This window comes from Dicentrarchus labrax, unplaced genomic scaffold (assembly GCF_905237075.1).
Source record: "Dicentrarchus labrax unplaced genomic scaffold, dlabrax2021, whole genome shotgun sequence".
Classification (NCBI taxonomy): Eukaryota; Metazoa; Chordata; class Actinopteri; family Moronidae; genus Dicentrarchus; species Dicentrarchus labrax.
In genome coordinates, this window is record NW_026136704.1 from 21,694,371 (window position 1) to 21,722,200 (window position 27,830).

A 27,830-nucleotide genomic window follows, 5' to 3' on the forward strand; every position below is an offset into this window, starting at 1 on the left:
CCATCCGCTTTCTTTCTAAGCCTACTCACTGTGATGAACCATAGTCATCCAGACCAAACACCATTAATCTATGAAAAGACTTATCAGCAAAGGAGTCAGGTTTCACATGCATTACCACAGAGAGCGGCCACACACGCAGTGAAAAATAGAACTGAAATGAGTTTTGTGTTGTATTCATGCTTTCTTTTAAACGATACAAAGCATACTGTGCCCAATCTGATACATTCTGTAGATTAAGAATAGGAAAGTCACGTTTACTCTCAGTGAGTATTTCATATTCTTTAAACTACACAGCACACAGTACTAAATAGATTATTTTATTAAACCACAGAGTTGCATTACCATATTCAGTGACTGGCAACATCTCCTATATTAGATTGATTGATAGCTCCCCCAAAAATACACTTCCCGGATATAATGTAGAATTTATGAGGAGGATAATGCTCATTGATTTGACCTTTTATAGTATATCTGTTCTTTGGTCCAGCAAGCAAGAGAACAACTGAATCATTGGTGCATATTCCAATGTTGCTAATATCAAATCCATTTTGTGTGACTGTGTGTGTACTCTGTTTATCTGTATGTCTGTCTGTTTTCTTTCTGTCTGTGTCTCTGTATATGTTTGTGCACATACAGTATATGTTTGGATTTGTAATATGTGCATTTGAGGAGAAGGAACTACCTCACTGTCCTCTCTCTTGGCAGGTGGATGTCGCACCTTTACATTATCTGATTTAAGTTTCATGCTGGGAACTGTACAAGACTGGTCATGCCTATTCCAAAACCCACCCTTGCAAGATACATATGGGAGCTGGTTCACAATGAATCACAATGACGACGAAGGAGAGAGTGAAAAGTAACATTCACACCTCTTATGGTTTGAGTAGCACTCATACATGGCTTCATATATCTTAGGGTCACATACTCAACCCATCAGTGGGTTTTAAGCATGGATTTATTGCTTCTGAGTGCAAACTCCACCAACCCACAACTTTCCCTCTGGATAGAGAAGCCATCAGTGTTCACTATTGGCTCTACCATCATGGTCCGGCAGTATTGGATTACACAAGCCACCACAATCACACTCAGACTTTTAGTGTGAAGAGCATTAGCTCAAGGTCTCTAATTGCAGCAAGTCTAGATTTGCGGGTATAGTTGCTTTAGAAGCCACATCTTCTATATTTTAATAGCTTAGCATTTGACAGATCTTTGTGGTAAATAAGAATGCTTTGATATACTGTCTTCTATTACACTGTCCCAACAAGTATGCATTGGTCTTTCTGATGGCACATAACCACCCTGGAGCTTCTGAGATAAATCAGTTGAGTTGATTTAATAAGTTGGGTCACAGGGTGTTCAACACAAAATGGAAGAATAGGTAAGTAAAGTGCTCAGTTTACTGACTACACTTTCCCATTGCAGACAAGTGAATAAATCTGTCCGTTTGTCACAGGCAGAGATTTGTTTGATGCAGTGGAGGTCAGAGCTGAGAAAATTAGTTGGCAACTATTCTGGTAATTGTTTAAGAGTGAGAATCAATTAGTTAAGTCATTCTTTTAAGCAAAATTGCCAAAAATTTACTGGTTTCAGTCTCTCAAATGTGAGTATTTGTGTTTTTTCTGTGCCTTCTTTCATGGTAAAATAAATGTTATTGTGTTTTGGTCTGTTGGTCAGACAAAACAAGCAATTTGAAGACATCATCTCTCGCTCTGGGAATGTTTCAGTAGTCATTCTATAGACAAACGATAAGTCAATTAATCATCATAATAACTGGCAGGTTATTCAATAATGAAAGTAATAATTACTTACAGTCCTAATGGAGATTCTATTTCTATATTTTTGTCTTCTACTCTTTTGGCCTGGGACTAATGGTGTGCTAACATTTCTTCAAGTCCGGGCTGGAGAGAGGATATGACAAGTCACAAGTGTGACTGTTTACCACATAGCTTTATCTTATAACATACTGAGACATTTTATGGGACAGGTAAAGGCAAATATAACTTTAATCCGTGTAAACAGGCCATTAAGCTCGATGTAATGAGGTGTGCGTCTGTGTCCGCTTGGTTTTTCAGTTTGAAGCAGCAAAAAAGACACTCCTTGTCTCCATGCACATTAGCAAGGGACAGTTACACACTTATGGTCAACATACAAGTAGATCTAAAGATATTCTCAATCTGCATCCTCAGATCACTGAACAAAGAAATTATTGCCTCCTGTTCGTCTCACCCTTGTCTCCTGTTAGATGTCCCTTTGTCTTTTCCTTTGCTTTGTCTGAGCTCTCCGCTGTTAGTTCTGCTCGGGGCACCAGTTGTGATCTTGTATAACATGCTATCATCAAAATACAACTTTGTTTCTTGGCAGCTTATGCCCTATCAGTATACCAGCTATAATCTCTGCCATTGTTTTTTTTTCCTGAATTCAAAACCTGGGAGACACTGATACATGCAGCCTCAGGGGCAGCAAGGCTCTCAGGATCAGAGCTTTTTTTTTTCTTCTTTTTTTTTTAAACTACACACTTCTTGCAGTAGGCATCAGACATGGCTCAGGTCACTGATAAAATGCTCATCTGTCAGCCCCCAGTGAAATGTGTGTGCGTGCATGTGTTTGAGTCAGAATATTGCTTTCATGCTGATAAGATATAAATGAACTGTTTCTAAAGCTGGCTGATAAAAATGTGTGCCTCAGAAAGTATTAAAATATTGATATTCCTCCCTTCACTCCCTCTTCTAGCCCACATTTCAGGTTACGGGGGGGGGGATCTAAATATTCTTCCTTTTGTATGCAAATTCAATAAAGAATAAATAAAAGAGAAGAATGTCTTTCGGGTCCAGCAGAATATTTTGCATTACAGACTAAGAAAGGTTGAGAATTTGACAGAAGAAGCATGGTTTCACGGTGCCACTTAAAATTGAGGTGCTGAAGTAAAACTTAATGCGATTGTGCCGCAGCCAAATTAGCCGTCCCTGTCACAAAGAGCATCCATTTCAGCCGCCTTCGCTTACTTTATAATCTCCTTTGCTTAACCCAAGCGACCATTTGCATACAAAAGGCGAGTGATCCCCTATAATCTTACAAAACACGTACATTTTCTCAGCCTCCTCCTTTTATTCTTAACATTTGGGATTATAATTGCACTTGAGTTTATATCTCTGCAAGATAATTACCCTGATTATATTAAAATAAGAATGCTGTATTGTCTCTGTAGCTTTGTTTCCCGTCAGACAGAGTTCCGAGATGTCCTTGGGCTGTGTTGCGGTCCTGACACCTCCAGGACATCCCGTCTCTGGTCTCCAGCTCTCGGTCCCGCCGCTCTCACCCTGCCCTGCCCGCCCCGCTCGTTTTCCGACAGCAAGTTATCATCGGACCGGTCTCTGTGCATCTCCTGCATGCTTTCCTCATACGTGGGCAAATATTTGACCTCGTCGTAGGCTGGCAGGTTCGGAGAGGCGAAGTCCCCGAGGCTGTACTCGGGGTACCGGTCCAGCAGGGAGTCCTGGGACGCCGATGCGTGTCCGTGAAAGAGGGAGGGCTCCTCGGTGCGGTCGTGGTTCGGACCGTGCCGGCGGGGCCGCGGGCAGATGATCCGCTGGATGAAGTAGCCCATGGCGAAGAGCAGCAACAGGATCAGGATGCCGGACAGCTTCCGCGTAAACCAGCCTACGTTGTCGAAAAAAATGTGGATGGGGAGCTTGCAGCAGCGCACGGCGGAGCTGGCACTGCCGTTCCCGGTGGCGATGGGCGGACAGCACTGCTGGCCGTCGCCGCACTGGACCTCCCCGCAGCTCCGGAGGGCTTGACAAGCGGAGACCAGACATGCCGACAAAAGGGTGCCAGTGGTCCCGCGTGTCGTCCTGCCGTCGCCCGGCAGACGGGGCATCATCTCTGGATCTCCCGGGAAAGTGAACGCGCACGTTTTGCCGTCTCCCGTGCGTGCGATGTAATGTGTTAAAAGTCCAGGTGTTACAGGTCTGCCTTTCTCTCCAGCTGTGCACTAATCATCCGCTCACACAGCCACTGCAGCGCGGAGCGGGACAGCAGGTGCCCCCCCGCTGAGGACGATAGGAGTGGAGCAACATCAGTGTCTGCAGGGAGCAGCGATGAGAATCATGAATAATCTTACATCATTATTACGTGCGGACATTGCCATCGGTTTCCTTGCTCGTACCAGTGAGACCTGCAGATATGGTGCCCATCATCACTTGACACTGTCGCATTAAACCTCACCTGAACTGTCAAGAGTGTGACCCCAGTTATTTCAGATCAACAGCCTCCCTCTCAGATGCTGCAGAGCCTGTGGTTTGTGTTGTTTGGTTAGATTCAGTAGGGGAATCCTGTACATGTAGAAGAAGTATAAGGTTGCACAAAATGTTCATACTCAAGTAAAGCACCTCAAATTTGTACTTATACTGTACTTAAAGTAAATGTATTTAATCCACCACTGGGGGCTTGCAACCCTCTAAAGGATCCCTGATCCTAGACCCCACTTCATGATCCATCACCCCCCCCAAACAAAAAAAAGCAGAACCATGCTATAAACTTTCACCCTTGCTGAATCCTGCATGGACACAGGGTCCGATGTAACCAGTATGGGTGAATGCCCCTGATATAAGGCGCCAACAGATCTACCCCTCTCATAAAAAATGAATAGTTCTTGCAATGTGGGCTGTAATGGCCCCCCATTACAACAGTGTCTGGATTCGCATTAGTCCAGCATCACCCTAGAGGACCATGTGTCTGCAGCATTGAAGGACATAACTATAAAACTTAATCTCCAGTTTAAACGACAGTCTCCTCTCCTCAACGTGTAAATTTACACTAAAGATGCCCGTTTGGATGTCATCCAAGAATGACAGATGGCTCAGTGAGCTGTTCTACAATATGAACTGATTAATTAAACCAGTCAACGTGTTGTTTTGCAATAAAACAGCGACTGTATGAATAATATTCTACAGTGGTTGTACAGAGTGACCAAGGTCACTTTCAAAGCCTCGTGCCCTTATTGGATCTGGAAGGCCTCCTGAGAGAGTTGGATTTATTATAATAGAACAAAGAAGACTACAGCTTGTTAATATATTTTAAATACATTTTGATATGTGTTGAGATATGGGCTTGATAGCCTTTTGTCAAGTTTCCACGGTGGAAATCGTGGTCAATGCTTTTAAATTACAGGAACATTTCACCCCCTCCTGTCTTCATGTTACTCTTTGTCACTAATAGCCAGTCTGTACTCCTTTCTGTCCTAAACAAGGCCTAATGCACAATGCACCAAATCTAATTACTGGAGCATTATGACGTGAAATTCAGTAGATGGGTAACATCATGCAGCCTAATTTATGCAGCATCGTATTTCTTTCTGTAATCGGCCTCGATTAGGGAAATGTGATCGCAAGGCTCCCTCCTAACCAAATAAACAAATACACAATCGATAGCCTGTGGACAGTGGCTCTCAGAGAAACACTTTTCAGTTCCTTTGTTTCGAGGGCTTTCCCTGCACTTCTGCTACTCTGCTTCTCTGTGGGCTCTTACTGACACATGTAGGGAACATCCCAAATCAAACCCATGTAAGCAATTATGTAGCTTAGATAATAAAGATCTTTATTCATCCTGAAGAAAATGGAAAGTATAAATGAAAGTGCATAATATTAATTATTCCCATTAAATGTTTTGTTTTGTTTGTCACTGATCACAAGGATTCAATGACACTATATTAAAATATAATCCCTGCCTTGTCCTGTCTTGTTTGTCTTCTTTCTCTGACTAATTCTCGTCCTCAAGTCTGTTTCTATCCCACCACATCCTGCCTCCTTTTCCCTCCCTCCTTGAAATCCACCACAAAGTGCTGTTCTTGTGTGAGTACGATTGATTGAATAAATTCCCTTTTTTTATCTCTTCTCCCCTCCTCTTTGTTCTCCGTCCATCGTGGAGCAGCTTTCAGCAAACATATCAAACTAACTGGAGACTTAATACATCCCCTAGGAAACAGTAAAGGACAAGTGTTCTTTGCATTGTATATTTACCAGAAAATGCTGTTTCTGTGCTCCGACAGATGTCATTAGGCTTTTGAGGCCTTGGTGCAAACATAGACACTGGTGGACAGATGTAGAAATTATATACATAACAAATCTGTTACCACAAAGGCCGCTTTGGTGCTGTTGCATTAACTGACACAATAATTTGAAGTTGCAGCCTCCTGTATGGCTAACAATTAACGTGATAACTCACCAACTATACTATAACACTGTAATAAATGTGCTGTGCAGTATGCTTCCATTAATCTGGCACAAAGGTCTCTTGTGTTGTGCTTAATAATTCAGTCTTATGGGGTCCATTAGCCCAGTGTAATGATGAATGGCAGCGTTCATTTTCATGTGTCAGAGATGTTGATGTACAGACCGCCCAACTGTCAATGTCATGGTTATCGCGTTTGCATTAATTATGAAACAAAGAAAGCTTTGTCACCCCTCGGGCTTTGTTAATGGACCCACTGATGGTTCTGGGTTTCGCTTTGTTTGCACCAGAGCAGAAGTCATAACCTCAGGGTTACTGCCCTGAGACCAACTTCAGCCTCTGTAGCTTCATTACTGTATTTAAGGAAAGAATCTGATCTTTACACAACGTGATATACTGTTGTGATCAAGCGTATAGCATCACAGCAGTGTTTAGTGTCCACACATACATTATATAAAGAATCCCCTGCTGTGTAAGCACGTATAAGAGTAGTTATGTATGAATTTGCCGACTATAAAGGATGAATGCATACCTTTAGTTTAATGTGTGTGCAAATATTGTATCTGTGCAGTTCTTAGCCCCGAATTGCAGGATATGTGTGTGGGTCTCATCAGCCTTATTCCCTTCAGCTTGGACTCTAATAAAAAGCAGGGCCTTCAGTCAGTGAAGATTGTGTGAATCCAGAAAGTCCCACACCACAGCTATTTTTCACACCCACGTACTTCCTCTAATCTTATCGCTCTGCTGGCTCAGAGGTCTTTAAGTGTACAGGATTGTGTGTGTGTTGAGAGTAGGGGGCAACTATATTTATGTTGTAGTTCGTTTGTGTGGGTGTCTTTGTAAAGTCTCAAGCATGTTTTTCCCCTTTTTTTGCATCACTGGACAATATGAGGTTGAGTGTGAGGGACATGGCAAATGAAAGCAGGAAGGGATGACATGCGAAACATGCTGTAGGACAGTCTTCATTTAATACACTGCTCAGTACTAACTTTGTGCTTTTTCCTCAGAACTCAACTAAACAAGTGTGTGGATGTGGTCTCTTCTAGCAAATATGTTTGAAAGAAAGTGTGCTCCTCTTACCTTTATGTGGCCAGCGTTCTGTAGTTTTTGGCTTGGAGAAGAATCGGAGACCTGACTTGTTTTGAGGAGAAAATCTGCTCTAAGAGCCCCCCAAAAAAATCTTTCAAAGGAGCGAGAGAGGGAGGTAAAATACTTTTTCTGTCTCAGTGCTCTTAATAAAGCTGATGAGTTGGGATGTTTCTGCTGAGCTGGGCTTTTTGACTTTACAGTGAATAACTTTACAGTGAAAGTTGCCCATGTGATGATCGTAGGCCATAATACACCACTATCATGTAGACAAGGTTTAATGAGTAAGAGCACTAAGTGACTTGACTCAGCATCGTTGCTTTTTGTTCAAATGGGAACATCATGTTGCCAGGAAAGGTATATTTAAGTATATGGATATACATCAGCCACTGTCTTTTTACTTTTTGTTAATACTGCCTCTTCCATCAGACCGTACAGGGACATATAAAATGGAAAATAAGTTTGAAATAGTATCACAGTTGATGATGAAAATGAGAACTTAAGGAGATCATAGCATTGCTGTAATGATCTTGTGGTGTTGCTACATCTGTTGGATGTTTATTCTGGTTATTCTAGACATGTGCATTTGTCAAGGGAAGTATTGTAACAATAAGTGGTAATACTATCTGTTCATGTGTCTTTAAATAAATAAAAACTTTAATTACAGAAGATAAATGCTGCACTTCCACACTGCTACAGACAACAACCCAAGATCTTAAACCTAGCTACTGTTCTACTGCTGGGTAAGAAATTATGTATTAATTAAGATTATCAGTTAAGACAGAAGCTGTTTTTCTGTAGCATATTATTATATAGCTGATAGCACAGGACACAAATCTAATGTACACACACTCAAACCTCAGACAGATTTAATGGGAAAGTTCTCATCAGAGGGATGTGAGTGTGCAGCATTAGGGGGCATACACACAGCTTTTCCTAGACTGCTAAAAGCCCCCAACCAACTTCCAAGAACAAGGGCAGCCTCATTTTCCCCTATAAGATAACCCGTCTACAAACACCCGGCTGCTGATGACTCAGCTACTGGGACTCACACTCACATACATACGTGGAAAAACCAGACAGACACCTGGAGGTTAAATATAGGATAACGTTTTCTCATTCCCACATGTTTTGAGAGGAGGTGGAGGGCAGGGGATTTTTGACCCCCTGCCTCCACACTACTGCGCTGAGTCACACTTAAAGGAGCCGGGGGGGTCTGCTTTTCAGAAGGTGACTAGACTACGGCCTTCAGTGAAGTCCCTCATACCAATCGCCCACGGTACATCCAGGGACTCGTCTTTTTGAGGCCCCTAAATGCACAGAGCTCCCTGAGGGCCCTAATAATATGATAATTGATAATAATATCAACAACACAGAGATAAAGTGGAAAGATAGTGGGAGATAAAAAGAAAAAGAAGCCATGGCAAAAACACACATTACACAGAAACTCTGACAGGCTTGAAAGGGAGAGGGGTGTTCAACTGGGAAACTCACGCCCGAGTTTTCCAGAGACCATGCAGACACTAACCTCTCTTTATCCCCCTCGCTGCCTAAATTAAGGCCTCTGTTCCTCTGTTACTTCCCTCCATCAAGTTTTATGGACGTCCAGAGACAGGAAATCTGTTAATATGTGAAAATGCACAACAATTAAAGCCAATCCCCTCCAGTAAAAGGGGGAACAATGAAAGATTCCCAAGACATTCTTAGTAAAACTGTGTAGGTGTCAAATTTATATACTGAAAATATCAAGGACAGATGTGCCTGACATCTTAGAAAACACGTAGTTTACACATTATACAAAACTTCAAAACTTTACACGTGATACAAAACAAAGAGATCTGTACCACTGTACTGTAAGGATTAACTTCTTCAACTCCATGTAGCCTTTGGGTAGGCCCATCATTACAAACTTATGCTGTGCAAAGAGACTGCTTAAACGCACAAATGTTACTTTATATTGTAGTCAGGATGCAAAAAATATCAAATATTGCATGCCAAACACAAGCAAATGTGTATACGATGATGTACCGTTTTCCACTTACTATAACAATGCAGCTTTAAAATGGCAATTAATTGAATATTTAACTCAATAACTGTAACATAACTCAGGAAACGGTGGAACAAACAGAATATAGACATTCTGTCAAATGTTATTGAAAAAAATATTTATCCAACTTAGAAACTACTTTTTAAAGTGAGTATTGGGACCACTGAGGTTTGAGGGATGGCAATGTCAGTGGGTTTGTTGGTCCATTTTTATATCAACTATTAGATGGATTGTCCTACTGACTTATTGCACCATCATGAGTTTGACATTTGTGGTTTTGCTTGAAATGTCTCGACAACTAGTTAATGTATTGCCATGAAATTTGGTTTACACATTTATGTTGCCTCTTTAGGATGATTTGTAATAACTTTTGTGATCCCTTGACTTTTAATCTAGCGCCATCATCAGGTCAAAAGTATAGTGACCGGACTTAGGGCCAAATATTTGAAAAACTAATGACACTAGTTAGCTAATATTACCATGCTAACACACTAAACTAAGATTATGGTAAACATTATTCTGCAAAACTTCTGCATGTTAATATGCTAAAGTTAGCATTTAGCACAAAGCAACATTTTGCCGAAGCACAGCTTGATGGAGCCAGTAGTTCGGCTGTAGACTTTTACTCTTATAACACTACAGTGCAAAGACTTTGAAAATCAATTTCCCACATCAACAGTTGAAATAAAGGGGCATAATGTCAAACAGCTTTTCAGATACCAGAGGTTTATTTTCTCATCCAAATCACAACACACCGAAAATAGAGAACAAAAGAAGTGTAAACTGTGTGGGTGAGATGAAAAAACCCCAAGGGACTCATAAAACATCTAAACCCAAGAAGAAAAAAACATACGATGGCAACAGCAAACACAGGCGATTGCCGAAAAACAATAAAAGGCATAAAAATAATGATAAAGAACAAACAAATATAGACCATGGTAATGAAAATTAAATCAAAGGGAAAGGGGGTGTATGTAAGTCACAAGTTCAGTCACAACTCATTAGGGTTTGAATCCAAGTCCTGGAGTTGTCTACTATTAAATCAATTTACACTTAGAAAGAAACATTTTCCCTTGTTGATCCAAGGCCCTGTATCTGAGTACAATAATACCACTCTGTATTTTATATAGCGAGTTTATCCTATTGATTGCACAGGAAAGAATTTTTAGAGAACTGCCAACTCTTAGGCCCATGCATTATACATTATACCGTTGTACTGGATTGAATGAGGTTGCCTCTGAAAATCTCTCATGGCTGGACGATCTCCAGAGCCTCTCTCTCCCATTTTCTCTATGCAAAGGTGTTGCTCTTTGTCCCTGTTCGCCTCTCTCCAGTGTCTTTATGCAGGGCTACAGCAGGCACGGCTCTTTTGTTGCTATGGATCTTTCCAGTGATAACTCAGCCCTGATGGCAAAATGGCCCATTGAAACTGAAAGGATATGGCATTTCTCATCTCCAGAGTAAGAGGACACCTTTTGTGCATCTGTGGCTGTGAATACATGTATGTTATAAAGGGAATGTTTGAGCACAGAGGTATGGGTTTTCCTGCCTAACTGAGTGGCCTTATATGTGAGTGACTGTGTTTTTCTGTGTGTTATTTTGAGTGTGTGTGTGTGTGTGTGTGTGTGTGTGTGTGTGTGTGTGTGTGTGTGTGTGTGTGTGTGTGTGTGTGTGTGATGGATAATGAGTCTGCACAATGAGGGCTCATATTAACCCTCTAGGGTATGTGACATCATCGTTTCCAAACAGGTTGGTCGATCTATAAAAAAAAGCCTTGTCATAATACGCACACATACACACACACACACACACACACACACACACACACACACACACACACACACACACACACACACACACACACACACACACACACACTAACACAGACAATGAAAGACTGTTTTAACTGAGTCACAGTGAAGGGAAAGATTGTGTCAGTTGTTTCTTTTGATAAAGACCTTTCCCAATACCTGTTTTTTAAAAATATAACTCAGATCAGCTTTTTATGATTACAACACCATGGAGGCATATATTATTTGGTTTTTAAGTCCAAGTCAAGTCTCAAGTCTTTGATATTTGACTTACAAGTCAGAAAGCAAGTTTTTCCAGTCCATCAACGCTTAGCATGCTTATTACAATGGCACAACAGACAAAATCCCAACAACATCTGTGGAATGTAACTAAGTACATTTACTCAAGTACTGTACTTAAGTACAGATTATATTATATATTATAATATATTATTATATATAATTATATTATTTTAATGTATTTTTTGAGGTTTTTATTGCCTTTAATCGATAGTGACAGCTAAAGAGTTACAGGAAAGGGGGGAGAGAGAGAGGGGATGACATGCAGCAAAGGGCCACAGGTCAGATTCGAACCCTGGGGCACCACCACCTCTACCATTCGAGTTATCCGGGTGCCCCTTAAGTACAAATTCAAGGTACTTGTCCTTTACTTGCAACTTTATACTTCTACTCCGTTACATCTCAGAGGCAAATATTGTACTTTTTACTCTGCTATGTTCCCCTTGCTGTTGAGTAAAAACCATGTATCGCCAAATTATTTTCAATGTGACTTTTTCTGATAAACTGTAGGATCAAGTGTTCCTTAAAAACCCTCCTTGGGTTAACTGGAAAATGCATCATCACAAAGCTAAAAACAGGACTGTTTTTCTGATATGTGGTTCTCACAGGACAATGATGATATGAACATATGATGATCTTATATAATATGATGCATTGCTGAAGATTAAACTACCCAACAGTATATAAAGTACTGCACAATGAGTACTTTCACTTTTGGGTAGCCAACCACAATCTCTATAGCTCCATACTGTGGATGACAATGTCAGTCGGTCAGTCCACGACTTTAGTCCAGAGTGATAAATCTCGATACAACTACTGGATGGATTCATTTTGCACAGACATACATTGGTTCCCAGAAGATGAATCCTGATTACTTTGGTGATCCCTGACCAACCACCAGCTGATCAAAACTGTCACTTAATCAGTCAAATATATAATAATCTATACATTTTAATAATCCATTTAATAGATGGATTGGCATACAATTTGGTACATGGTTCCCAGAGGATGAATTCCAGTGACTTAGATGATCTCCCGACCTTTCCACTTGTGCCACCGTAGCTCAAAACACCGCTGGTCTTTAGTTCAGCCTCACAGAGCTGCCAGTGGGGCCTGTAGTCAGAGTCTTGTTAAATATTTATTGACCTGAGGTTGAGTCTACTCAGATTTTTGTCTCTTCAAGTCTAATCATCAGGCAGTCAAGTTGAGTCTCAAGCCTCCAGCTCATTTCATACTTTAAGTGACTTGAATGACTCCCTCCTCCTTCTTCTATTCTCTGAGCAAATCTTTTCTCTCACTTCTCCTCATCTCTTCTCCTCTTGACCTTCCCTGTCCTCTCCTCCTTTCCCCCTCCTCCACTTCTCTTGCTTTATCTCCTCTAGTTTCCTGAAGTATTGGGGGTATCGTCTCGCCACTGAGTCTGATGTTGTGCTGTCTCTTCCTGCAGTGAGGAGCTAATCTCTCCCTTTAGACTCTGAGACTTGGATAATGTCCCTGTTAGTCTGCGGCATCTGTCTCTCTCTCTGTGTCTTTCTCCTCCCCGCTTCAAACTACATCCATCTGTGAAAGTTGGATGGGTGGATGGAGAGAGGAGGGAAGGAAAAGATCAATGAGTGGAAGATCAATAGGAAAGCCCTTGATCCTTCACTCATTCCTCCCACTGGACATATCAGAGGCTCACACATTGCTCTCCCCACCTCTGTGGCTCTCTCTGACGGAGTCTGAGCTTATGCCACAGATGGATACTTTGATTCTTTACACATTTCGTAGGGAATGAAACTGTATGTTGACACTTCAATATCAAATGCATGAATCTAGTCTCAAAGTGTGTCTTCACGTGCAAGGGTATTTTGTATGGTACAGTCTTGCTGCTGCCTTGTACTTGTTTTGTTGTGTGATGGGACATCTGGTGGTGTCTTACTGGTAATGCAGCTCTGCAATCTGATGTGGAGGTTTTCCCGCTCAAAGTGACCTAGTTGCACAGTGGAGTGCTGGCTGCTCCTTTTTTGTGTGGGAAAAAATGTGCAACTAACAAATACTGTATGTCTCAGATGAATGCAGACATCTTATTTTGGTAAACTTTAGGGTTTGTGTGTGTGTGTGTGTGTGTGTGTGTGTGTGTGTAAGTAATGCATAAAAGGCGACTATGTATGGGGGCTCCTCAAACTAATAAAATGTTAATTGGCTTCACTTTGTACGCTGTTATCATTGCACTAACAACAGGACCAGGCATGCAGCTGATTTCATTGTGTATAATGTGCAACAGCAAACATCTCCTGATCTACTTCCACTTCTCTATGTTTTCTTGACTTGAAAAAGTGGTAAAAGTCCGGCTGTAAATCACTAACACGACTTTGTAAAAGCCCATGCTGAAGGCGGGATGCTGCACCCCGCCCCTACATGTGGTTGCCCGCTAGTGTGCGTCCATGCGCTGCGCCGCAACTGCGCAGCGCCGCTGATCCTGAAAGCTTCTCCTTGTGCTGTGAATGGCGCAAAATTAGGCAACATGGCGTGAAGATCTGTTTTTATTTATCGCTTGCACACACGCACAGCATTTGTGAGAGGAAACGTTACATCCACATCCACGCTGCGGAACGGCTGGGTGTTTTCTGTTTGGATTTTGGGAAATTACAAGCGCCTTTTTTTTTTTTTTGGGGGGGAGGTTAAATCCAGATGTTTTGTTCTGCTGAAGAGGGGGGATGCTGCATCTAAAAGGGACGAGTGATGTGAAGAAGTTGTTTAACCACGAGGGCTCCGATTACCGCTACTGCCCTACCGATTAGCCGATGATAGGCTCATATTCAGGTGCTTTTATGCGCAGGTGCTGCAGGCTGTGGAAGAACAGAAAGTATAACGGGGGTTGGTTTCAGAGAGGAGGAGGAGGAGGATGGTGGCGGAGATGGCGAGCTGCGGAGCGGCTTGTCAGCTGGAGGACGGGTAAGACTTGTGTTGTTACTACGATGGAAACTAATGCTGTCTTTAGTTTTGTGTGCAGTGTTTGGGCAACATGTTGTCCGCAGTGGATGCAGCAGCGCTAAAAACAAAAATCGCCATAAGCGTCGACACAGGAAGTGGTGCCTTGCGTCTTCTGCTGCCGTCGGTTATGTTTGGGCTCTTCTGTTTTGTGCATTTGACGTAAAGAAAGCACATTTGCAATTGTTGCTTCCTGGTTATGCATACGTATAACTGAACTAAAGAGACGAAGAGAAAGAAGGAAGAGAGCGATGGAGCCCTTTGTTGTTGGTCGGAGCGCTGCACGCTGCTGTGTTGTTACGATGTGATGACTCACTGACAACAATGTAACATCACGCTGTTTGGAGACCGGCTTATCCGAGCTACATCTAAAGATAACATTATATACTGACTGCAGTTTCAGGAATACAGGAGAGAAAAATAATGTAAGTGTATCCTTATGATACAGTGGACTACAGTACAAACAAGCACTTTAATAAGTTTTTCATTATGGTTGATGATGCTTATCAAACCCATTTGGCTCATTTAAAATAGTTTAGTTTTTAATGTATTAACTGAGGATAACCCTCATCTGATTCATACCACTTTGACAGTTTATTATCAGGTGTCAACCACAGGCAGGTGAGGTGATACTGATGACTCACTGTCCATTGTGACTGCTACTGTGTTGTTGCCATGGTATCATTCACCTGCTGAGGGCTGGAAAAGACCCTGAATGAACAGCACTATAATAACTGTAATAATTATAAACCTTGTACTACAACATATAGAAATGTTTGGTGGATTTATAAATGTCCATGAGGCTTTAAATTCCTGTGTGTAACAATAAGGAGGACTGGAAATTGAAATATAATATTCTTAGGTATGTTTTCATTGTGCCCCCCCCCCACACACACACACAGACGCCAACATGTTTGACAGTAGCCCAGAACGGACAAACCAAACACTGGCTTTTTGTGAGCTTCACAGCCACTATAGTTTCTCCTACATGTTTGGGAGGCTGCATTCAAATGGTTACAATCTGCAACAACCTCACAGCGAGAAGCCCTTAAATCATATTCACTGGTCCTGTCATAGAAAACTTTATATCAGAAGCAGACCATTCGCTTCTTTTTTTTCCTGTTTATGACCCACTGTAAACTTCCTAGTGAAAGCAATGAAGTATAATATTAATGACTGAAGATACCAAAGGTCAACAGTTTTTTTTGTACTGGTGTGTTATTAGTTGCAGACCAACTGCCAGTTGTTTATCTGCGCGCAGATGTTCTCCCTCTTCATTGTGTTTATGAGAAGTTGTAGGAAGCATGTAAATGTGTTGGTCTTTATCTCTCAGCCAGACACAGACCAACACCCTCACTCAGGATTTTTGTTATCATGTTTTGTAGTCGGGAGATTAAAAACAAGTGAGAGCAGTCAGACACGGTCTGAGAACTCATGCACAGAGTTTTTATTTATGGTCTGAAAGCAACCCTTTTCTCAAAGGAAGAGATGGTTACCGCGGCAACTAATGAGCCTCAGTGTTGTTGTGGTGTGACTATCTGGCACAAACCGCGTACAGGTTGACCTTGAACAGAAGAAAACTGTGTTTCCTGGACAGATGTTTGAAAACAAAGGAAGCCACGGTGCCTTATCGGGATTAACAGAAGGCAAAATAAAAAGACCACAATTTGGTCAGACTTAATAATCCTTATTTCCTGATGCATCATTTTACTTTTGATCTCGTGGTTGTACATTTTTTGTAAAAGACGCAGGGCCGGATATGACCTACTTTTTGACGCCTGCTGGTGCTGAACTCGTTCTTCTTGTGGGGTTGGCTTTCTGTCTTTCTTCCCTCCCCTGACAGATCTCAGGCGTGTTCCCTCTTGTTGAAGCTCAGACAGCGTCAACAGGTTACTCCACTCAGACACGGCAGCTAAACTATTATAACACTTGGCTCTTTGCTTATTTGATAGACTACATTCCTGGATAGTAAAGCACATATCAAATAAGTTAGACAGCTAAATATTGAGGTATTGATGTCTGCCGTGGATGCCAGGGTTGAAATGAATATCACGTTATTGATAAGAATTTCTTTTTCATGCTGATATGTATCATAATATGGTAACATGTATGTCAAACCACACGCAAAATGATCAATTACTCATTGTGTTAGTTTTTAATTATAATGCGGTTGGAATCAATAATGCAGAGACACCAGAGTTTTGTGAAATGATAACACCATATGATCATATCATCACAATATGGTACCACTGAAAGTAAATAAATGATTAAATGCGAATTTCTAAGCCCCACTGCTGTCTTAGTTATGAAAGTGTAAATCGGACTAGTTTTGTTTAATGGCAAAAGTACCCAGCCAGTATCTTTCCATGGCTGCTTTCCTGTACCATCGGTGCTGCTCTGAAAGTGGGTCAGTCAGAGCGGGAGGGTTTGGGTTGGAAGGTGAACCTATCATTCGACAGGATGGGTTGGTGTCATAGTGTGTGAAAGTGAGATGCAGGCGACTTGTACACGTTTCCTGTTTTTCTAATTCACTCTACTGAGTGTGTTCCTGTTCAAAAGCAGAAGTGGTGTACTATAAGAGCCCTGCAGCTGCGCAATTTTAAGAGCCATCACTTCCAACCTCTAAATTCTTCTCTAATTGTCATCACACATCCCAGATGTCCCTCATGTGACTTCTGGTGAATTCTGTATAGTTTAGAGTTGTCTGAATGTTATCTCCTCTGCCCTACAGAGACGGAGATATCCCTGCGCCTGAAAACAAAGGTAAACATCAACCCATTTTCATTCCTTCCCTCCCCCTCACTGTTGGCTTCACTTTCTCACAGAGCACACTTCATGCTACATGCATCTGTGTTGTTTTTGTTATACAATTATTGTGGTATGAGCCTCCTCTGCATCCGTTTTAATATTTTAAAAGCGGTGCATCCCCATCTACTATTTGTCTCTACTTCTCTCCACCTTTCTCTTCTCACTGTTTGGCCTCCATGATTTTCATATCATTTGCCTTTTTGGGCAGTAATGTTTATGCACAGTCACACGATCACTTGTGTCCCCATTGTCCCCAACTGGCTCTGATTAGGAATGCAATGACCTTTTCTCTCCTGGTACTGATCAACTCAAAGTACTGCAAATTGGGATTGCCTATTTAATCCTTATTTTCCCCAAATTTAAAACCTGTATACCACTCTGTGTGGAACTCATTGAGATTTTTATGCAAGGTAACACTAGGCAGGAGATAGAGGAGGTGTTGCTAAGAACCATGTTGGTGGCCTGGCGTAACTTTCGACAATGACTTTGACCAAAAAACTGTACTTATTGTGCATCGGGCCACAAGCCAAAAAGGTTCAGAACCACTGCTGTGCATCAACCTTTTTATGTCCTTGGTTTTGCTATGTATTTTGACACCAGCAGATGGCAGGCAACACACATGAAACTATCCAGCGCTGTGACGCTGTAAACAAATGTGCCTGTGTATGCATGTGCATGTGTGTATCTGTGCGGGTGTTTGCTCTCTGCCTTGTTTGTCAGTCTGATGAAGGGAGGCGCCCGTGCCAGGGCGAAGAGGGATGCCTGCTGGCTCAGATGAGGCAGCACCAGGAGTAGTGGCTGAGAAAGAGATTGGCCATGGGAGGCATATGAGGACGAGGAGAGAGAGAGGGTGCAGAGAGAGGTGATGCAGACAGATCGAGGGAAGTGGAGGAGAGAGATTGATGAGGGAGGTGCTGTGAGCAGAGCAGCGATGGCAGCATCTGCTTGTTAGTCTAAGATAAAACTCTGTGGGCCAGGGAGGATGGGCTCCATCCATTAGACAGCCAGGCGCTCAGCCAGATGGCCCGGTCCACGGACATCCACTGCTGCTGGGAAGAGAGGAGAAGCAGCTCCTCTGGACCCATCTGTATAAATGTGCCAGAATGTTAATGCATGGCACTTATCACAGTTCAGCTGCTGAGGAATGATGGACATGTAAAAGCTGGTGATGTAACATGTTGAGGGCTTTTTTGATGAGTAATATGAATGATCTTAAAAATACACACAAACAAATAAGTAAAGTAAAAGCTGAGGCCTCTCACTGGGGCTGCACCTGTTAGAGGAAGAACCCCTGTGATTAAAGGTAAAACTAGGTGCTAGATGCTCTATTATTACTTTCCTTACGTAAGGAAAGTTTTAAACAGTGGAGATGAGTAGCAAAAGAGCGTGTGGCTACACCTGAGGTTTCACTGCGATAAAATAGGCTGTGGTGCGTGAGAAGATAAAGAAGCAAAGTGAGTGTAAATATTTCCAGCACGTGTACTTTTCACCCCTACACAGTAACATATTCGTTCTTAGAAAATAACTAATAATACATACAAGCTTTATTGTTGGTGGTGTTTCTACTGCAGAGTTAGGGTTTCTGTTTCAGCTGATTCTAACATGAGACACATAGCTTTACTCTTCCTGAAGCCTCTGGTGGTCATGTGTTAACGGCAATGTAATAACTATAGAAATGTGGTTGATAATGCCATCAAACCTTTAAAAGTGTGTGGTGAAATTCCCGTAAATGTGACGATGATGGTATGGTTAACCACAAATATTAATAAGGATGTAGTAATAGTAATGAGTAATGAGATGGAAATTTACAAGGGCACATTTTGACATTATTGCATCAGTGTTTTACAGATCCAGCAGCACTAATCACAAAACTATTACTAATGTCTTACAGATAATCTGACTGAAAGTGACAATAGTAGTTCAGGTAAGGACAAATATCACACCTAAACAGGTGAACTCATTTGTTTTTGTTCCACATAACTCATACAAAAACTTGGTCATCTACAGAGAATCTTATTTGTTATGATATGGAATTCTTTTTCCATGTCCAATAAAAATATAGATATTTTCTCATAAATCCCTTTTACTCATCATTCACTGGAAATTCAGTGCAAAGTTTTCAGCTCTCCATTTCATATTAATTTATCAAACAGACAACACAGGAACATCCACTGAGGACAGCTCAGAGGAGGAAGAGGGGGATGAGGATTCTGGTGAGAGAGGCTTCATCACAGCACATACCTTAAAGGAATAGCTCGACATTTTGTGAAATGATTTGAATAGTTAGATGGGAACATTGATACCACTCTCATGTCTGTATGTTAAACATGAAGCTACAACCAGGAAAAATCTGCCTACCAGCACCTCTAAAGCTCACTAATTAACACATTATATCTCATTTGTTTAATCTGTACAAAGAACAGTGCAAAAACTGAATGTTGTGGTTTCACAATACTACTTCTTTGCCCTGAAGCACAAGTGACTTCCTGAAGTCTTGTCATCATCCAGAGGTTGCCAGGCAACCAATGGAGGCTTCAGGATCAAATGAGATATAACGTGTTAATCAGCAATCTTTAAAGGTGTCAGTAGGCAGATTTTGTTCCATTCAGACAGAGCCAGGCTAGCTGTTTCCACCTGTTTCCAGTCTTTATGCTAAGCTAAGCTAACTGGCTGCTGCTGGTAGCTCCATAATACCGTATAAACACGAGAGTTGTAATTGGTCTTCTCATCCAACACGGCAAGAAAGCAAATATTAATTTCTCTTGTTTATCACCCTCCCTTCTTTCCCCGTTCACCAGAAGACTGTGCTGAGAAGGATGGAGGAGAGGAAGGTAAGAATCAGCATCCTATTATCTATCCCAGAAAATCTTTGTAATTCAAGTATTTAACAAGATAAGGAATGAACGGTGCTAGAACGGTTAACAAAGTTTATATCCTTCATGTGCTTTGCAGACAACGAAGAGGCCGACGCAGAGGAGCTTAAAAATGGTGCGACACTTCATGAAACAACACAGAATATCGATACCTGCCTTGTCAGACGAAGCAACTGGTCTGCTTTTTGAAACGTGTCTTGTTTGTTGCTTACATCCAGACGGACATGTCAGCTTGTTGTCATGGTTACCATGGCTTTAGTGGCCACAACCACATCTTAATGGCAGCCATACTGCATAATTATTCCACAAAATGTTGGACTCTGCTGGGCTTTTTTAGGACACAGAATTTGATTGTAATTGAGCGTACTCCACCCTCACTCACAACCGGAAAAAAACTGGCCCTCAATCTCAAGTTTGTCTAGGAAGTCTGCCAGAGGCTGAGAACAGGATTTCAGCCTCTGACATGTGATTTTCATATGATAATATTGGACTTGAATTGTTTTTCCCTCTAGAGCCAGTCCCTGGATCTGTAGCAGATGTTTCAAACGGGAAAGGTAAGACAACGATAACTGATGTTACGTCCAAACCAATGTTCTGAAGATTGTGTCACCTGTCTTGTAAATAACAGGTTTTTTTGGTCATATACACCCTGACAGATGAGAACCGCTTCAAATCATGCTGTGAAAAATGCAAAGCCATCCAGCAGGTGAGCCCAGAAACCAGATGTTTATCTGACAAGATGTGGTGATTTCTGATGTGTTTTCTACCTGTTGTTTTTAATTATACTTGATTGAATTTGATATTCTTCTGATGTTGGAGAGGACATTTCCTTTTTTATGATGATGTTATAATTGTTTGTTCGACAGAGCCATGGCAATGAGCTTGTTACTCCCAGGAGGATCACTAAGGGACGATATCAGTGAGTACGACTATCTTTGCACATTTATATTGATTCTGCATGTACAGGATCACTCACTCTGTGTGTGTGTGTGTGTGTGTGTGTGTGTGTGTGTGTGTGTGTGTGTGTGTTGTAGGGTACAGCTGGAAGATGAGGGCACATACGAGTGTTCGGTCACCGGCCTTGTGTTTGAAGCATCGGAGCGGGTTCTCGTGCGGTATTCGGTCTTGTCATGGTCCAAGTTTGGTTCGTTCCTCCGGGACTCCTGGAAATTCGCTGGACCCATCTTTAACGTGGACACAGTCAATAAGGAGCCATCTGTCCTCAAGTCCATCCAGTTCCCTCACTCCGTCTGCCTTGCCGGTGAGAATTCATAATTATGATCTCGGCTTCCTGTGGTGACTCTGTGGCCCATAAGGCTGTGAACATCAAATAGTTTAGTTGATGTCTGTGAAAGTAAGGTACAATTTCTTAACTATTAATTAAGATTATGACCCATCTGTATAACATAATCTATCGTTTAAAGCCACTCTAGGTGTAACATAAAACCTTCTTTTCCCCCTAAAATCTTCACACAGATGCAGAAAATGAGATGACCTTCAGTGTCCTGCACATGAAGAACAACCGTCCGCTCATCGAGCCGACAGTGGACCACTCAGGAAGCCACGTCAAGTGGAATGTGACGTCCCTGTCACCCGTGGGTCCCATTATCCAGACGAGCCAGTCTGTAGAGCACCACGGGGTAGTCCTGATCTACAAGCAGCTGGGCAGTGACAATGACAACAACTACAGCTTCCATGTCTACCTGGCCACCAACAGCGCATCTGACATCAGTGTAAGTGTTGGTGAATGCTGTCTGCGTGTTGTTGTTGGAAACCAGACCACGGTTATGACCTAAATGATAAATCCTCTGACTAAACACTAAATCATGTGACCGGTTACACATTAAAATAGAACCTCACATAAAGAACACAAAAAGGTTTAATCAAACATTATTTTAAGGTGGTCTATTTTAGACAGTTTTTTCCTCAATGTTCCTCTTTTTACATCCTATTTTTTAGATTTAATCATTTTGTAATAGCTGGATGAACTAAAATGACCATGAATTTATAACATAACATAAGATAAGATAAATATCTCATTAAAACATGTTTCTGAGACAGATGGACTGATAAAAACATGACTGTTGTTTTGATAATGTTGTAAAATTTCTCCACAACCTCCTGTATTTGGAGGATCCTGTTTAATTTTTATATGTGCTGCAGCCAGTTGGTGGCATCCGCTTTCAAACACACATTTCATTCTGGCAATTTGACATTTCGATTTCATGATTGAAAAAACAACCTTAACGTTGCTTCTACCAGCTGTTCCTGTATGTTTATGAAATACTGCAGTTACATTATCATTATAGATACATACACGTTAAGAGAGAAATAGATTTCATATTTTATTACCATGTCTTAGGCATTCGGAAATAAAAGCTTGTATTATCCACTTTTAAAAGAATGACAACCTTCTCATGACATTTCACTTTAAAGCCCTTCTTGTGTTTTAATTGAGGAATTTTTCTCATGACGTACGGGCAAAAAAAAAAAAACCCTTCCCTCCATACACGGGACCAGGAAATATTCCATTCATGAGACAGTTCAGATCACCTGAGTCTCCCTAAATTTGTCCCTAAATGACTTTAAACCGTTTACCTGAAGAAAAAATATCCAGCAAAATGCCTAGAAAACCTATTAATGACTTAGAATAACAACAGAATTGGAGCCAAAACGTAACTTTCACTTCTTGTTCATGTTTGGAAATACTCTGATGCTGTGAGACTTTATAGAATTGACACCAGATTTCCAGGTTTGTGCAATACGCTGAAATAACGATCTGTTAGTAAGTTGTTGTGATTATGTTGTACAGCCCTGCAAAAATACTGTGATATTCTTAATCATACTGTTTATAGCGTCTGGTGAAGTGATCATTGACTCGTGTTAGCAGAGAGAGTAAGTCACAGGTCTCAGATTTCCACATTTAAATTGGTTAAAAGACAGTGGTCATAAAAAAGTTGAGCAACATTAAGGGAAACTGTTCCAGCTGGACTGAAATCTTACTTATTCACACTTTGAATCAACAAAACACCTACTAGTGACCTTCTCAAACACCCTCTGATATACATCTATATTACAGTAATTTTATGCCCTTGCACAGTAAATGTGTGTTTTTTTAGAATAACCTTCATGGTCAAAATGTCCGTGGTATGTATCATATAGGTATCGCCACTGGTGTGTGTATTACTGTAAGAGCACCACGTAATTCTGACAGCTACATGACAATAATGCTGAGTCATTTTCTAGCAGTGTGCTGCTAAGGAACCGTGTTTGTGTTTGTGTGTGCTTGTGTGTTTGAGCGCATGCAAGTGGTGAATAATCATACTACACCTATTATAACATGGAAAATTGTAGTAATTTGTGTTTTTCCACCTGATGTATTTTTATTTTTTTCCACTATGTATCTCATGTTGCTCTGTCAATCACTGACCAGAGTTGATCAGAGTGGTTTGAGACTCCTTCAATTTCCCTACTCCCTGTCACTGGAAAATGTGTTTTATTGAATGTTAATCAGCCCACTCATCATCTTGTCTTCTTGCTGTCCTGTGAACCAGGATATAGCCAAACAGGTACGGGCCTACAAGAAACGTTACATTCAGATAGAGAAGCCTCCCACGTGTGCGCTGGATGAGGGGACGTATCGTCTTATGAGTGAGCCGGAGGGAGATGTCAAACCTCAGGTGTGTCTTTTTGCATATGCCTGTGTATGTGTCTGCTCACATCAAATCATTTATATTGCAACTTATGAACTGAAAACACTGAAACATACAGTACATTATGTTGTGACTGTCACATGCATCATCATCAAGTTTACGTTTGTTATGCATTGACAGCACAATTTAATTATTTTTTATTATGTTTATGTGTCTCTATGCAGGAATTGAAATTCACCCTTGCGGTGACTAAGATGAAAGGCTACTTTGAAGCTTTCTTTGAGCAGCCACCTCCCTTTAAATTGTCTCTCATAGAGACTGAAACAGATGAGACTGTATGGTCGGCCACCATCAGAGAAGGTAACAGTGTGTTAAATCTTACACTGAGCATGGTTGGTGATTTGCAGGTGAAAAAGACTGAAATATATATATTTTAGTATATATTTATTTAAAATGGCAAACATTTTTCTGTGTTCATTGGACAGCTGGCAGTAGTTATATAGTTAGGTCCCACATAGATTTAAAGAGAAAGAATCTTGGGATCCACATATGAGATGAAGCCTACAAATGAATTATTTTAACAGGAATCTTTTTATCTGCCAATTTAGAGTTCACTGGGTGTTTTACATTTTGTGTGCATGAGTGTCATTTCTACTCCAGACGGAGATCACTATCTAGTTTTTCTCCCATTTTTAGGTGACTGTGTGAATAACACAGAAAAGAAGCCAAGAAAAAGGACGCACAGTAAGCTATTGCTTTTTAATCCGATTCTTTCATCGCAATATGCTTTCAGCTTCTACAGGTTGACTCACATCATATCTCTCTCTCTCTTTCTCTCATAGGCAGACAGAGGAGCAGCAGTCCCTCAGAAGAAGAAACGTCCTCTAAAAGACCTCGATGGCAGGACGAGTCAGGTGACTTTCCATGTCTCTTGCTAATTAATTTGAAAGGAACTTCAGGCGCAACTTTGTTTTGCAATGAAGTCACCAGAAACCAGTCCACACCTGAACTATTTCCAGATGCACCTGTCCGTCTAAAATTATATTGAAATTAAGTACCTGCATGTGTTTTCCAGATGGAGTGAAAACAGTGATGACTCAGGGCCAGGACATGTCAGAGAAGCAGCTACTGCAGGTGGCCAAGCGGCTCGGGAAGGAGTGGAAGCAGGTGGCCATCTTTCTAGATTTGAACTCAAGGGAGCTGGATGACATCCAGGCAGCAGAGAAAGATGTGACGATGCAGAAGCTGAAGATGCTGGTGGAGTGGAAGAGGAGAAGGCAGCCGGGAGAGGCTACGGCGTACCACCTGTGGAAAAGTGTGGAGGAACTGGATGACTTGCCAAATGAGGTCCATCAGACACTGCAAGGTAATAAACTGCAGACATATACTGTACATATTAACACATCTAATAGATATGATAATGACTGATAACCATAAACACTGGAGCTAAATCAAATGACCATTAGCCAAAATTGATTATTCCAGCCATAAAAAATCTAACAAGACTTCAGTCTACAGACATACTAACAGCACTGTGAGGCTGTATTTGTGCACAGTGGTGCTTTGAGCTAAATGCTAATGTCAGCATTGCTAACATGCTCACAGTGACAATGATAACATGCTGTTGTAACTAATAGGAGGTGTAATGTTTACCATGTTCACCATCTGAGTTTGTCAGCGCGCTAACATTTGCTTATTTGCACAGTTTTTTTAGTTAACACAAAGTCATTAGTTTTGCAGGTTTGTTCATAAAACCCAAATTATAACCTGATGATTAAAGTCAGTTCAAGCCACGTAAAATTAAAGGTGAGCAGCAGAGGGCCCAGTGCTGCCACGGGTGGGCACTCTGACTGGTCTGCGGCTACCATAAGCAGCAAACTGTGATGCACTGTGAGTTCTGACACCTTTCTATCAGAACCAGCATTAACTTTTTCAGCAGTTCGAGCTACAGTAGCTCGTCTGTTGCATTGGATCACACAGGCCAGCCTTCGCTCCTCGGAACTCTCCGGTTCTTTTCCTTCCTTGGATCACTTTTAATAGGTACTGAACACTGCAGACTGGGAACACCCCACAAGAGCTGCAGTTTAGGAGATGCTCTGACCCAGTCGTCTAGCCATCTCACTTTGTCCTTGTCAAAGTCGCTTAAATCCTCACGCTGCCCATTTTTTCTGCTTCTAACACATCAACTTTAGGACAAAATGTTCACCTGCTGCTTAATATATCCCACCCAGATTGAATCACTAGTATTGCTGCAGTATAGCAGATCAGTGACTGAAATGTCCAGGTTCCAGGAGATAATCAAGCAGGACCCTGATCTGTAGTATATTGTCCTGGATTAGTTCTAATTGATAACTTGTACTTCTTTTGGATTTTCAGTATGTATTTGTGTAAACTAAACAAGCTTTTGGTTTGATGAGAATAAAATTAAGAGATTCATCATAGTTTTAATAAGCACACGTACACAATGGGCTGAATTTTTTGTTGTGTCTTTTTTTTTTCAGACATGATGGACAATCGAGCAGCTAAGTGAAAGAGATTCGACTTAAATTGATCGGTCGGATTATCTGTTGCTCCATCATCAATCTCAGGTATACAACAAAGCAGAGTCGACCTACGGACAAAACATTTGCTCCTCTCTCAGTTTCTGTTCCTTTTTTTTAATATTTTCTGAACATGAAACCGATTAATGGGTGTTTGTATATCGCCTCATTTCATGAAAAGAGCCACCGTCTTAACTTTGGATGGGCATTGTCCCTAAATTTGTTCAGATTTAGTAATTTCATTCTGTAGTTGATACAGCATAGCTGAGCTGTACCTAAAGCTTTGTGTAGTCAGAATTTGATGATTAGCATTATCAGGTTCATAAATGGCCAGTAGAGGTAGAGGTCATTGAGATATTTAGTAGCTAATTATGTAGCCAGTAACCGAGGTAAATGCAGTGTTGAAACTGCAAAAAATGGGAAAAATCCAACCTGTGTATCTTGTTTGACATTTTAATATTATGTTTCTAGGACTTTTATAAAATAATTAGGCATTGCATCACATGCACATTCCACTGTCCAAAGTCTTACAGACTGAATTTAATTTTTATACCTGTGCACACTATGTCCTGTACATATGTTTTTTTTTTTACTACTACTTCTTCAAACCTGTGATGTTTTTTTAAAGTCTCTTGTGTTGTATTTGACATCTCAGAACCTGAAAAACTAAACTGAGTTGTATGTTTGTTTTTGTTTAACTTGAATTATGAATCCATTCCTGCCCTCCTGTGACTGGAACACACATCTTGTGTTTGTTAAGTATGAATGTGTGTGTTACAAAACTGCGGAAAAAAACACGAGCATTTTGATTCAGGACTGAATTATTCTAGTTGTGTGAGTGCAGCTACAGTCGGGCAACATTCATATATTTTTATGAGATGTCTTTTCAAGGCTTATATTATAGCTGTAGAGAACGCTTAAGATTTGAAAAACAAACTATACTGTAAATGGACTGTACTTATATAGCGCCTTTCACACACATGCACCGACGCACAGCAGTTCAATTAGGGTTTAGTGTCTTGCTCAAGGACACTTTGACATGCAGCAAGAGCCGGGAATCAAACTGCCAACCCTCCGATTAGTGGACGACCCGCTCTACCGCTGAGCCGCTGCCTGTGGTAACATTTCAGTTACATTTTCTCAACATTAGTCGCAGCTTTGTTTCTGTTGTACCTATTTTCAAATGACACTGTTTCCAGGCTCAACACTATTTGGGAAAAGTTGCAGAAATCACATCTGGAATGTCGAATGTTTTAGGGGTCTTCCATGCTGATGTTATGCAGTAATGTTTACATTCAGAGAGCAGGGTTGCTTCCTTAAAGAATTTACTACCGACAATCCAGTCCTTCCTTTTTGCACTTGTGTCTATATCATGTCCAAGTCCCTCCAAAGAATTGTGGAATAATTAAAGCTGCACATGTTGAGTAAATAAAACAAACAAAAAAAGGCCTCATATATGGTTCTTTTAACTTACTTTATTCCACAGTTGTTTGTATCATTTGCACCCAGTTTCATTCATATATCACTTCCAC

The 27,830-nt window shown here is 41.1% G+C and overlaps 2 protein-coding genes across 5 annotated transcripts; one reads left to right on the forward strand and one right to left on the reverse strand.

Annotated features, from left to right (window-relative positions):
- Positions 1-304: 304 nt before the first annotated feature.
- Positions 305-4,497, reverse strand: LOC127362306 (uncharacterized membrane protein C3orf80 homolog). The gene has a single exon (XM_051397862.1). It carries the CDS (start codon positions 3,878-3,880, stop codon positions 3,218-3,220), a length of 663 nt encoding a protein of 220 aa, XP_051253822.1. The 5' UTR covers positions 3,881-4,497; the 3' UTR covers positions 305-3,217.
- A 9,417-nt stretch (positions 4,498-13,914) lies between these two features.
- Positions 13,915-27,771, forward strand: si:dkeyp-97b10.3 (uncharacterized). Of its 4 annotated transcripts, none has more exons than XM_051397856.1 (17): positions 13,917-14,388; positions 17,156-17,187; positions 19,124-19,156; positions 19,386-19,445; positions 20,034-20,063; positions 20,185-20,220; positions 20,618-20,659; positions 20,762-20,811; positions 20,972-21,024; positions 21,140-21,366; positions 21,582-21,838; positions 23,660-23,785; positions 23,983-24,118; positions 24,455-24,502; positions 24,601-24,672; positions 24,834-25,124; positions 26,260-27,771. In XM_051397856.1, the coding sequence occupies exons 1-17, from the start codon at positions 14,339-14,341 to the stop codon at positions 26,286-26,288; spliced, it is 1,572 nt and encodes a 523-aa protein (XP_051253816.1). In that variant the 5' UTR covers positions 13,917-14,338; the 3' UTR covers positions 26,289-27,771. The 4 variants fall into 4 exon arrangements, with proteins under 4 accessions (XP_051253814.1, XP_051253813.1, XP_051253816.1 ...); XM_051397855.1 differs by having other exon boundaries at positions 13,918-14,388; positions 20,031-20,063; XM_051397854.1 differs by lacking the exon at positions 17,156-17,187 and having other exon boundaries at positions 13,915-14,388.
- Positions 27,772-27,830: the final 59 nt, after the last annotated feature.

Coding starts and splice junctions, on each gene's coding strand:
- LOC127362306 (XM_051397862.1), bottom strand. CDS start 3,880: ATGATGCCCCGTCTGCCGGGCGACGGCAGGACGACACGCGGGACCACT.
- si:dkeyp-97b10.3 (XM_051397853.1), top strand. CDS start 14,238: ATGATAGGCTCATATTCAGGTGCTTTTATGCGCAGGTGCTGCAGGCTG. Junction 24,119..24,454: donor GTCGGCCACCATCAGAGAAG/GTAACAGTGTGT, acceptor TCCCATTTTTAG/GTGACTGTGTGAATAACACA. Junction 24,673..24,833: donor TCGATGGCAGGACGAGTCAG/GTGACTTTCCAT, acceptor TGTGTTTTCCAG/ATGGAGTGAAAACAGTGATG.